The 13,155-nt window shown below is 38.5% G+C and overlaps 1 protein-coding gene across 3 annotated transcripts in view; it reads left to right on the top strand.

The window, feature by feature from the left end:
• The window catches only part of jarid2b (jumonji and AT-rich interaction domain containing 2b), a 225,897-nt gene that overhangs the window by 210,920 nt on the left and 1,822 nt on the right, over window positions 1–13,155 (top strand). For all 3 annotated transcript variants that reach the window (XM_061966900.2, XM_061966898.2, XM_061966899.2), the window contains 10 exons: window positions 753–1,285; window positions 1,865–1,957; window positions 2,041–2,159; window positions 2,242–2,312; window positions 6,526–6,640; window positions 6,729–6,834; window positions 7,826–8,008; window positions 12,417–12,547; window positions 12,621–12,795; window positions 12,918–13,025. In XM_061966900.2, the coding sequence (XP_061822884.1) occupies window positions 753–1,285; window positions 1,865–1,957; window positions 2,041–2,159; window positions 2,242–2,312; window positions 6,526–6,640; window positions 6,729–6,834; window positions 7,826–8,008; window positions 12,417–12,547; window positions 12,621–12,795; window positions 12,918–13,025 (1,634 nt within the window). The remainder of the gene's footprint in view (window positions 1–752; window positions 1,286–1,864; window positions 1,958–2,040; window positions 2,160–2,241; window positions 2,313–6,525; window positions 6,641–6,728; window positions 6,835–7,825; window positions 8,009–12,416; window positions 12,548–12,620; window positions 12,796–12,917; window positions 13,026–13,155) is intronic.

Raw genomic sequence — 13,155 nt, 5'->3', positions numbered from 1 at the left:
TATATGTGTGTGTGTGTATAAATATATATATATTATACACAATGCCTTTCAAACCTGCATATATAGGTCAAAAACAAACGACGAAGTGTCGAAAATGTTGGTTTAAAAAAAGGTTATAAAAGTAAAAAAATATATATAATAATGTCCTTTTGTGGAAGTAAAAATATTTATAATGGTCATATCAAACTGACTGCGATGAGGTGGCGACTTGTCCAGGGTGTACACCGCCTTCCGCCCGAATGCAGCTGAGATAGGCTCCAGCGACCCCGCCCCCCCCCCCCCCCCCCCCCCAACCCCAAAAGGGACAAGCGGTAGGAAATGGATGGACATATATCAAACTGACATTTAAAAAGTAATTCAAGTCAGGAACAGCAACGTCCAATGAGTGCACTACATTAAATGGCCACATGGGGCGGCTAGAGAGCAGCAACAGTGCAATGCAATCACAGCTGATACCAAACCTTTTAATAATAATGCTTCAGAGGTTTATTTTGAAGGTCTGACAACTATAACACACTATTACAGATTAAAAATAGATGTTACCATTGAATAACATCGAATCGAGCTCAAAAAGTCAACAAATAATAGAAATCCTCCTAAAGGACCATTAGATACATTTATTTACAAAAAATACAAAGAAAAGTAATTAAGGTCATTATTTCTACTTAAAAGCAGTGTTTGTGCTCCTCTAGGTTAAACTAGAGTGTGTGATCTAAAAGTTATGATTCATAATCGTGGTTTTCTTCTTTCAGGTGGTTGTGAAGTGGACCTGGCGCGCTTTTTCCACCTGATCAATGACATGGGCGGCATGCAACAGGTGATGGACCTGAAGAAGTGGACCAAGCTGGCCGACCTCCTCCGCATCCCCAAGTCAGCGCAGGACCGCCTGGCCAAGCTGCAGGAGGCGTACCTGCAGTACCTCATCTCCTACGACTCGCTGGGCGCCGAGGAGCGCCTCCGGCTGCAGGCGGAGGTGCTGCAGGAGAAGAGGCGGCTGGAGTCACGCCGCGGGCCTCTGGAGGCCCTCTCGGACCCCACGGCGCCCAGCGCGCTGGCGTTGCCACGCTACGAGCCCAAGAACGGGCTGGTGGGCGGCGGCGGGGTGGCGGCGGCGTGTCACCAGCGCACCAACGGCGTGTATCAACATCTGAAAGAGCTGGAGGCTCAGGTCAAAGCGGGCCGACGCCGGCTCTTCGCTCAGGAAAAACGCGGCAGAGATGACAAGGAGGAAGAGGAGAAGGACAACAATGGTGTCCTCAGCGAGCAGCACAAGTGTATTTACAAGGTGAGTGTCAGGTTCAAACACTGATGACATCTATTAAACAGACAAAGAAGCAAGGAATTAAACAGAGACAGAATTAAATTTGGCTCAATTGAGGAGAAACGTCTAGGCTGGGTCTCCCACCACGCTCTGACGAAAGATTGTACGCCTCCTCTTTTATTTGGACTTTCCCTGACTATATGGCAACAGCTGTTTCTAAAGGAAGGGGGTCGTAAACAGCCGCTGCCTTTGGTCACAAAACAGTTCAAAGAAAAGGTGCCTGGAGGGGGGTCAGGCCCTGCCTCCTCTCCGCTTTGTAGATCTCGAGTCAAGACAAAATCTTCCTGTGGATTACAATACATCAAAGAAACCGACACCTTCATGTCGCTCCCCATCCTACACAGTGGAGTTTTACAAGCCTTTTGATTGGTAAGATCAAAGACAGCTTTTGTCTGCTCGCCGGGAACTCATTAAAACACAAAGTTTTGTGATAACTTAGATACAATTATTCTGACAGTGAGCACATGGATTACTACTTGGGACGTATTTTCTACCTGTTGCGTATTTTGGATGCTGGGATTCAGTGTGCGTTTGTGTTTGCAGGGGAAGTCTGTGTCGCTGACCAACTTCTTCAGGATAGCACGCAACACCATGACCATGTGCTTCAACAAGGAGCCCGCTGCTGCTGAGGTGGAGGTTAGCAAGCACACCTGAGCATCATCATCCTGTCCATTTCATGCATGCGCTGTTGATCCAAGACGCGCTCTCTGGTCTTGCAGCAAGAGTACTGGCGCATCGTGGAGCTGAGGGACGGCCACGTGGCAGTGCATTGTGGGAAGGTGGACACCAGCTCGCACGGAAGTGGATTCCCCACCGGGAAGTCTGAACCGTTTTCAAAGTGAGTCACGCTTTCCTCCAATGCTGACAATTATGACCCTGGTGTCTGATGGTGTGTGTCTCTGGCGCCCTCTTGTGTTCAGACACGGATGGAACCTCACTGTCCTCCCCAATAACTCTGGGTCCATCCTGAGGCACCTCGGTGCCGTGCCCGGTAAGAACACTCCACACTTGGCATCATTTTGCAAATTTAGATTTTTTTATGAAGGTTTTTTTTTTTTTTTTAGATGGTTTTTGTTAAAGATCGACTGATTATCAGCACCAATATTTTGCATTTTGACATATCAGTATGAGACCTTTGTTGTCGGTATCTGCTTTTCTTTTCTTTTTTTTTACAACAGAACTACACCAGCAGATACGATATTTAGACATATGGTACCCACATAAATTACTATAAATACATAAAAAATAGTGAAGTAGATCGTAATAAGCACTGCTCAAGCACAAGCTTCTTGGCCCTGCATGAGAAAAGTTCCCTTTTTGCTAGAGTCCAGTTTAAAATTGTTTTATTTAAGAATAAAAAGGACTCATTGTCAATATTTCTCCACAAATATGTTTTGATATCTGACAAGGTTGATCACTTGTGAAAATTCAGCTGCCTTTGCTGCTGCCTTTTCCTCCTTCTAATGTCACCTACAGTACGCCTGCTGTCTCTACCTGTCAAATGTTTACATTTTTGCTGGGAAATCCAGTTTTTGTCCTTCTTTCCTGGCATCTGCCCTGTCCCATTTTACTTGTTTTCGCTACTGCAACGATCAAACTTCCGTCCGCGACACTCGGGAGCGTCGCGAGTTTCATGTTCCGTGATTCAATCAAATGACAACACGACTTAGATGGATAGACTTGAAGGCGACAGAAAAGATATCTCTGCCAAAAACCCCAACTTTGCGTACCATATTTTTCGGCTTATAAGTCGCTCCGGAGTATAAGTCGCACCGGCCGAAAATGCATAATAAAGAAGGAAAAAAACATATATAAGTCGCACTGGAGTATAAGTCTCATTTTTTGGGGAAATATATTTGACAAAATCATACACCAAGAATAGACATTTGAAAGGCAATTTAAAATAAATAAAGAATAGTGAACAACAGGCTGAATAAGTGTACGTTATATGAGGCATAAATAACTAACTGAGAAGGTGCCTGGTATGTTAATGTAACATATTATGGTAAGAGTCATTCAAATAACTATAACATATAGAACATGCTATACGTTTACTGCAGTATATGATTTCCTTTTCGGTGCCATTTTTGTTCAGCCCTTCTCAGTTTTTATAAGTTACCGCCAATGTTGAAATTATCAATTTTCATAGGTACAGAAGTAGTAGCAGGCAGCATCTTTTTTTTCACTTCTGCCATGACTCGCACCCCGCTGAATTTTTATTGGTTGACGTGTGTGTGTGTGTGTGTGTGTGTGTGTGTGTGTGTGTGTGTGTGTGTGTGTGTGTGTGTGTGTGTGTGTGTGTGTGTGTGTGTGTGTGTGTGTGTGTGTGTGTGTGTGTGTGACGATTGCTGATATACGCCTAGTCTCTTACGTGAATGAGATCAATAATATTATTTGATATTTTACAGCAGTGGTTCTTAACCTTGTAGGAGGTACCGAACCCCACCAGTTTCATATGCTTATTCACCTGAACCCTTCTTTAGTAAAAAAAACAAAAACATTTTTTTTCTTAATTTATAAATATTAATCATGAAATTATGTTATTGTATTAAAGAGTTACTAATAAATATAAATTTTACAAACAGAAAGTTACAGGAATGTACACATGATCCCATGTTAACATCTCATTGTGCAACATGTGAATGTTTAAGTGGGAACTAAATGCGATATCTGAAAGGCGTACAAATTATTTCCAAAGCAGGACTCCCACCCAGACATACAAAACTAGTACACAGCTCCTGAAAAAACAATATGTTTTGTCATTATCATTGTAAGTGGGCCAAAACACTTACCGGTATATTAGAAAATAATATAATAGAAATGACTGCTGTCATTTGATTATAATAATAATACATTTAACTTGTTATATAGTCAGGTTTGGGACAGGTGTGCTGCTGGTGTGGCCACAGTGCATGTGCACGTCTGATGTTGCTCACATGTGCTCCACTGAATGCTCAAGGAGTTTTTGTGTTTGCTCACGCATATGGAAAATTAGAGGGAACATTTGTTTGGGGATATCCATAATACGTCGATAGGGAAAAGTAGTTATTTACACGATGAGTCGGGTGTGTCTTAACCTCCGCGGTGGAGGCTCTGCCGAACCCCTGAGGCCGACTCACAGAACCCCTAGGGTTCGATCAAACCCAGGTTAAGAACCACTGTTTTACAGTAATGTGTTAATAATTTCACACATAAGTCGCTCCAGAGTATAAGTCGCACCCCCGGCCAAACTATGAAAAAAACTGCGATTTATAATCCGAAAAATACGGTAAATATCTTGACAAATATGATATTATACAAGTAAAGAGGATCAGGCAGCAGCTCACACATTCTCATACTTTCTGGGAAAACCCAGGAAGAAATCATGTCAGCCATCTTAAGAAATGTCTTAACTATAATCTACGTAAAGGAGCTCTGAATTGATGTTATTAGAATTTTAGAGATCCGAGTACAAGTATTTTTTTTGGTACCAGTTCCTAATTAGGTCGGTCTATGAGGGCCGTGAAGATTCTGTACTAACGATACTGCTATTGGTATTTTTGTTCCAGTTGACCGTCATAATTATGACACGCTATCACATTCAGTTCAGCTGCCGCTGCTACACATTGCAGTCAGCTTTGAATAATGATAAATAAGGAAGCAACACCACACAACTTTTTGTAACAAACAATATTTCCTCCTCAAAAGTTCCTCAAATCACACAAGCTGTTTGTTGGAAGTGAACACGTAATATAATTATTATAATAATAATAGATTAATATAATAATCCATAAAGTTGCTTTGAAGTAATATAGCATTCACTGCCAAGTCTCTGGTTGCAGTCAGACGTCACTCCAATATGGCATTAAAAGACATTTTGCTTAAATGTATTTCAGTTACTTCTGTCTCTTGATCAAGCATTACACTTGCTCACTGAGTCTTTTTATTGAAATTATACACACTATATATACACTCACATACATCGGTAACTGTCAACACTCAATATGGGTTCTGGTCCGTCAGTCAAATACGTTTGTGTGCAATAAAAACACAAATAACAATTCCTGTTGTTACAAATTGCACACCCACATAACATGTTAATTGATTTATATGATGTGTTTGATGTATCATGTAAAACGTCTGTTTTGCACTTGCATGCTATACATAAATATTATTTCCAGCTGAGTGTAATTGTAATGAATAGAAAGAGAGTGATGGATCTGTGTGTTCTGTAGCGATGATACCATAACACCTGCATTGGCAAACATAGTTGATTTGTTTAACTGCCTGCTGTGAGATGTTACAGTACATCATCTTGGAGGTGTTCCACCTCTTGTACTCATTGAAATACTAATAAAACTGCATTTTTCACATCTTCATTAGCACAAATGACATATAGCACCGATAAGAGTACAGGTAAATAGCAATATCAATAAGGGTATCGTATCGGTAAAATCTTAACGATATATACATCACTACTCATGAGGAAATCTTACAATGTATTGTATATATTGTATAAATGCTATAAAATCGAGTAGATGGTGAGTGATGTAGAGAAATGCCATATTTTTACAATTTTCCGAGGAGATTTCCAATCTTTTGAAATGCAAATGTTGATGCTTGTCTGAGACACATCAATTGTAATAGAGGTGTTTGTGAAGTCCCCTGATGTTGTTTGCTGCTAAATTAACCACAACATTAGCGCCACATTAAACATTACGTTGCTACTTATGTCCGTTTCCTCAAAAATTAAGTTTTAAAAACCACCTAAAGTTTTGTCTGGTTATTTACTGATGTATACTATTCATGTTTAAACACATTTGACTGCGAATGAAAATTGGCTCCAAATATCAGTTATTGGCCATGCTGACTAGTAATCATCGGTATCGGCCCTGAAAAGTATTTTTTAGTATTTGGTCTTAACTTTACATTGACATGCAATATGTATTTTTTCTGGAAGCAGTGATGATACTTTTATGACTTTTTTCAGCCTTCTGATTGGCTAAAATAACCTTAAGCCACCTGTTGCATTTTTACATAAATATTTATATGTAGATTATCGTTTTTTTAGTTGGGTAAATAATTTGAATGTACAAAGGACCTAAAATCACTATTAAGTAAATGTATTTGAAATAAATACAAATATCCAAATCAGTGAAAAACATTTAAATTTGATGCATTCCCAGTACTTCCTATAAACATGTTGTTTTTATCTCTGCCTGCAGGGGTCACTGTTCCGTGGCTTAACGTCGGTATGGTCTTTTCTACCTCATGTTGGTCTCGAGACCAAAATCGCCTTCCATATATCGATTACCTACACACTGGTGCTGATTGCATTTGGTAAGTGGGTCACACTCTTCCTCATTCATGTCGTTATTGTGCTTGAAGTCTAACTAACTTCAGCTGCATCAAATGTGTCCTCCTGCAGGTATTCTGTCCCTGCTGAGGAGAAGTCCAAGCTGGACAAGGTGGTCCATACACTGCTGCAGGCTAACGGGACCCCAGGACTAGAAATGTTGGAGAAGAACATCATGGTCAGTGTGGAGATACAGCAATAATCATTATTGCTGTATCATTATTACAATGTATTCATTCTAACACATTTAGATAGACAGATAGAAATTATATATATATATATATATATATATATATATATATATATATATATATATATATATATATATATATATATATATATATATATATATATATATTATAAATAATATATATGATAATGTATATACTGTATATGTATGTATGAATAGATACATGCATATAAACACATATATATTTATATTATATAATATATATATATATATGCATGTATATATACACATATATGCATTTATATATACACATACATATATGTAGATATACACATATGTATATCTACATATATACTGTGTGTGTGTGTGTGTGTGTGTGTGTGTGTGTGTGTGTGTGTGTGTGTGTGTGTGTGTGTGTGTGTGTGTGTGTGTGTGTGTGTGTGTGTGTACATATAGGGGTGTCAAACAGATCAATCACGATTCTTATTTGTAACAATTTTTAATAAATTCAAAAACATTTTTTTATTATTTATTTAAATCTGTCCTGTCCAGCCACTCAGGCAAACCATATATTTGATGTACAGTATATGCCCATAGCTGCTGTACTGTTTTATTTTAGAAATGAGAAGTGTGGGATACTTATCTTGTTGCCTTATTTGTATTTGACTTTATTAAATGCTTGTGAAGCATTTTATGAAACAAAACCCATTTTCTTTTACATAATATAGAAGTTGATCAAAGCCATTTATTTATTTAGTGGAGGAATGTAGTTAAAAAAGTGTGGACTTTGAATCGAGAATTGATTGTAAATCGAACCATGTGGTGCCCAAAGATTTAACAGCCCTAATGTATATACAGAATGTGTGTGTGTGTCTATGTATATATGTATATAAATATATACACACATATACATGTAATGTGTGTGTGTCTACATAATATCAAATTGCAGACATGAGAACAGTTTATAATTTTTCTCTAGATTTCTCCAGAGGTGCTGTGCCGCGAGGGCATCAAGGTTCACCGCACGGTCCAGCGTAGCGGCCAGTTTGTGGTCTGCTTCCCTGGCGCCTTCGTGTCCAAAGTGTGCTGTGGTTACAGCGTGTCTGAGACGGTGCACTTTGCCACACCACACTGGATGAACCTGGGATACCAGGCGGCAAAGGTCAGAATTTTGTATTTTTCCCCTCTTTTGCATTGCCAGACTTTAAATCACTGCCCTCTTGTGGCCAGTTACTGCGACTACAGTCTGATTTAGTAATATAACAATGTATTCATGATTAGCTTTCAGTAATTCTCTTGTGATAGCTTCACAACACTGCCCCCTTGTGGTTCACTGGTGCTATATGTAATCTAATGTAGGAAACAACAGTATTCCCTTGTGGACAGATGGTGCCAGTGTCATGGTGTCGAGAAAAGAATGACTTAGAGGGGCTGTTTGCAGCTTGGTCAAACTTACGTTTTTTTAAACCAAAAATATGACATAAGTTTATTAATAGTACATATTCATAAGATGTTTATATTACCAACTGTAGTGATTGAGAATTGATCGTGGGTCTGAGCAATTTGTTTGGTGTTCAGGCTTGTCACTCACTGCTGTGAGTAGGGGCACAGTTATTACGTTTATAAGAGGGCGTTTATAATGCTCACAACACTTTGGAAAGATATCTGCATCACGGTTGCAAACAGCCTCTTAAGACATGATTGCAAGGGAGGGGATTATGTGTCTTCTGTTGTCAAAGTCAAGGCCCTTGAAGACCTCGAAATAACATGTGTCAGTAAATTTTATATTATATACACGTTCTTTCTATTTTGACAGAACAAATATATGTACTGCATGAAATTGCATACCATTTAAACTAGAGATGTCCGATATTATCAGCCGATAAATGCTTTAAAATGTAATATCGGAAATTATCGGTATCGTTTTTTTTATTATCGGTATCGTTTTTATTTTATTTTTTTTATTAAATCAACATAAAAAACACAAGATACACTTACAATTAGTGCACCAACCCAAAAAACCTCCCTCCCCACTCATTCACACAAAAGGGTTGTTTCTTTCTGTTATTAATATTGTGGTTCCTACATTATATATCAATATATATCAATACAGTCTAATAATAATAATGATAATAATGAATTGCATTTGTAACACACTTTGTATTTGTTAATCTCAAAGTGCTACAAAGTATAAAAATACAAATAGAAAGTAAGAATATATAATAAAAAATTAAAATAGTAATAAAATCATGACACACACTAGATAAACACTAGATAAAACAGAAACATAGATAAAAATAGAAATAAGAGCATGAAAGCACTGGATGAAACAGGGATATGCAAGGGATACAGTCCGTAAGCACACATGATTGTGCGTGCTGCTGGTCCACTAATAGTACTAACCTTTAACAGTTAATTTTCATTCATTACTAGTTTCTATGTAACTGTTTTTATATTGTTTTACTTTCTTTTTTATTCAGGAAAATGTTTTTAATTTATTTATCTTATTTTATTTTATTAATTAAAAAAAAAAGTACCTTATCTTCACCATACCTGGTTGTCCAAATTAGGCATAATAATGTGTTAATTCCACGACTGTATATATCGGTTGATATCTGTATCGGTACCGGTAATTAAGGCTGCAGCTAACGATTATTTTTCTATCGATTAATCTATAGATTATTTTTTCGATTAATCGGTTAATCTATAGATTTTATTTTTTATTTTTTTTCGATTAATCTATAGATTATTTTTCCTTTTACCGATTATTTTTTTTATTTAAAATGAAGATGAAAAAATAAATGTTGGCCAGTTTTTTCAAAAGGCATGACTTTTATATACAAAAAAAAAAGTATGGCCACTCAGTCAACATTGACAACAACATGACAAAATATTCTGTAACAATGTAAACATTTAAAACTTTTAACATTTAACAAAATTAAAAGTAGCTTATTTGCTTTTTAATGTGCAAATATAAAAGTAAACATCCAGTGCAAATCTTAATATTCTGCAATATTATAAGCATTTCTAAAGTAAAAGTATTGCTTATTTTGCTTTAAAATGTGCAAAAATAAAGATAAACATCCAATACAAAAAAGTGCAAAACGAAATATTCTGTAACAGTGTAAACATTTCAACAAAAGTAAAAGTATTGCTTATTTTGCTTAATAACACAACAATGATAGTATGATTAAAGTGAAAGTTAATTGTTGGTTTGTACATAGTATATGTAACTGTTAATGTTGTAAAAGGTATTTGCACAACTAATTAACGTTAGCGTTAAAGAGGAGCGCGTCTTTGTAAACACTGAACAGGCACGCCAAACGCGCCTCTCAGAGCGAAACAGTGTTTTAGTTTATGAATTTACAACGCAGATACAAATGACACATTCATGATTTTGTGTAATGATGACAACGTATACTCATGCGGACGATTGACTAGTTGATGGTGATGGCAAGAACGCTGTCGGGTGTTTTCTTTTCAAATGTTCCTTCATAGCCGTTGTGCTGCTATGATAGGCCATTTCCGCTCGACACAGTGTGCATACAACAACTGTCAAGTGTTTTGCTTTTTTCGCTGTGCTTATCCCACACTTGAAGGGATGTACCAATGCTGAATGTGGCTTCTGGATTTCACTCAAAAGACCAGACCGTAGTTACTTTTTCCTTTTATTTTCCTTTAGTTTGCAACAGTTTTTCCAACCAAGAAACAGCTTATTTTTTCTTCTTTAGTCTTTTTAGCAGTCTTTAGCAGTGTTAATAGACTTTAGTTTCTTTAGCTGTCATTAGCTGTCTTTAGTAGCCTTTAGTAGCCTTTAGCTTCTTTAGTAGGTGAAAAACCTTTAAGGACAAAACACCACAAGATTAACATGCTGTAAAAAATCAATCAATTATCAATCCCATAATTTACAACTATTAATTAGGCTATCAAACTCTTAACCATTAAACAAGTGCAAGAAAATGGACACATCTTTTCCCTTTAAGTTAAAACAGATTTTAAATAAATTGTCTCAACATAAATGCACCAAGATACATATAAAATACATTTAACACCAGAAACACAATAGATAAATGCAACAGAAAACCCAATATGCAAATACATAAATACCTAACCAATTAACCACCTATTTAGATACATATTTAAAATCCATATTCCCCCCCCCCCCCCCCCGGTCTAATTACTGGGCTCGCGCACCAGCAGATGAGACGGGAGCGCGCCGCGTTATACCTGCGCGCGAACGTAAACTGATCGGCTCTGATTTTATAAGCCGACTGGCCGAAATAATGCCGAATTATATACATTTCCCGGGGTTGCCTAGGTGAATAGGGATGCGGATGTTCTCTAAGATAAAATATAATTTTATTAAGTGGGGTTTGGCTGGTTGCTAAACAGCCACAGTTGCGAGCTTGCGCTTCAGCTGACGAGACAGCTGTTCACCGCTACAACATTATTAGGCAGTTTATTGAAATACTCCCACACTTTTGACGACTTTTGGCGTGCTTTTTTTCCCTTGCTCGCACCGCTCGCATCATCTGCTTTGCGCTTCGCCATGACGGCAGTGTGACGTAAATATGCGACGCGTCGAAGCATAAAAACGACGTCGACGTATTTACGTAACCGATGACGTCGACGACGTCGACGCGTCGTTTCAGCCTTACCGGTAATTAAGAGTTGGACAAAATCGGAATATCGGATATCGGCAAAAAGCCATTATCGGACATCCCTAATTTAAACCTTAATATCATCCAACATTTCAACAATTATATGATCACACTTTCCTAACTGTCTTTTTGTTCAAATAAATACTTCAATGTCTGCTTCACTCAAAGAGAGTTCTCCATCAAACTGAACTGACAGTTGATGTTTTTTTGCGTTAAATCTACAATTGTTTTTACGGTGCATTACTGTAAATGGAAAACAGTACCACATTTTTTAGGGGGAAAAAAACTGTCCGCTCATTTGCCAGAATAAAAAAAACTGGTACCGTACTCGTTTTCCATTTACAGTAATATATTGTAAAAAAAACAACAAAAAACACCGTCGATTTATTTTACAGTACAATTCTGACAATTAAGCTGCCGGGGGGGGGGGGGGGGGGGTTGCCTAAAAACAAACACAGTGGATCTGTTTCCACTTAGCGTAATTTGTTGTAAAAAAAATAAATACTTTTTACAATATGTAAAAATATATCCAATAATCTAATGCATAGGCAAAGTCATATTTGCTGTTTCAAGCGGCCCACTGCCTTAACAGGGATGTGGCCCTCATTGACCCCCCAGCACTACTTCATCTTTACATTACTTTGTCATTCACTATAACAAAGTTTTCTTTATTTAGAATACACTCTTTGATGTGGCATTTAATACTAAATATGTGTAATCGGGATGAAAGAAAAGTAGTTTCCCTGCATTGGGAGCCTTCACAACACTGCCCTCTTGTGGCCATGTGGTGTTACAGCATGCTGCAGGCACAGAAGCCAGTAAATGTCCATCATGTGCTTCCACATTCTGAAGATGAATACTCCAAAGTGTATTTGAGTGTTTGCAAGTGTGTATGATGTGTGCAAACAGGACCTGAAGTGTCGCCGCATAGCCAAACCTTTTTCCATGGAGAAGCTGCTCTACCAGATCGCCACGGCCGAGTCCAAGCGGGACAACGGCCTCCTCCTCACCACCATCTCCGCCCTTCTCAAAGACCTCAGGTAGGTTGACACACCGCCTCCATCCTACTCGCCATCTCGCCGCTGTCCTCATGTCCATCATGGCGTCCCTCAGGAACATAGAGATGCGCCAGCGGCAGGAACTCTACAAGGCGGGCCTCCTCTCTTCAGCCCGCTACGGCGCCCACGATGGTGGCGAGGGGCGCAAGAAGCCTCGCGGTAAGTGGATCGCGCTGGAGTCTTCGGAGAGACGCTGCCAGATCTGCCAGGACCTCTGCTACTTGTCCATGGTGAGCACCAAACAACTGTGACGGCTGCACTTGAACGCCTCGTCTGCGTGACGCAGACATGTGACCTTGTGTGTGTGTGTGTGTGTGTGTGTGTGTGTGTGTGTGTGTGTGTGTGCTGGCAGGTGGTCCAAGAAACCGACAACGTGGTCTTCTGTCTGGAGTGTGCACTGCGCTACGTGGAGAAACACAAGTCCTGCAGAGGCCTCAAGATGATGTATCGCTATGACGAGGTGGGTCTCACTTTCTCTCATTAATCATTTTTTTAAATGTATAAAAAAAGCGGATCTTATAAAGCCTAAATACAATAAGACTTAAGTGGTATAAAACAATGATGATGATGTACATACACTGAGTGTACAA

Source organism: Nerophis lumbriciformis, linkage group LG11 (assembly GCF_033978685.3).
Source record: "Nerophis lumbriciformis linkage group LG11, RoL_Nlum_v2.1, whole genome shotgun sequence".
Taxonomy (NCBI): Eukaryota; Metazoa; Chordata; class Actinopteri; order Syngnathiformes; family Syngnathidae; genus Nerophis; species Nerophis lumbriciformis.
This window is presented reverse-complemented; position numbering and strand designations above follow the sequence as displayed.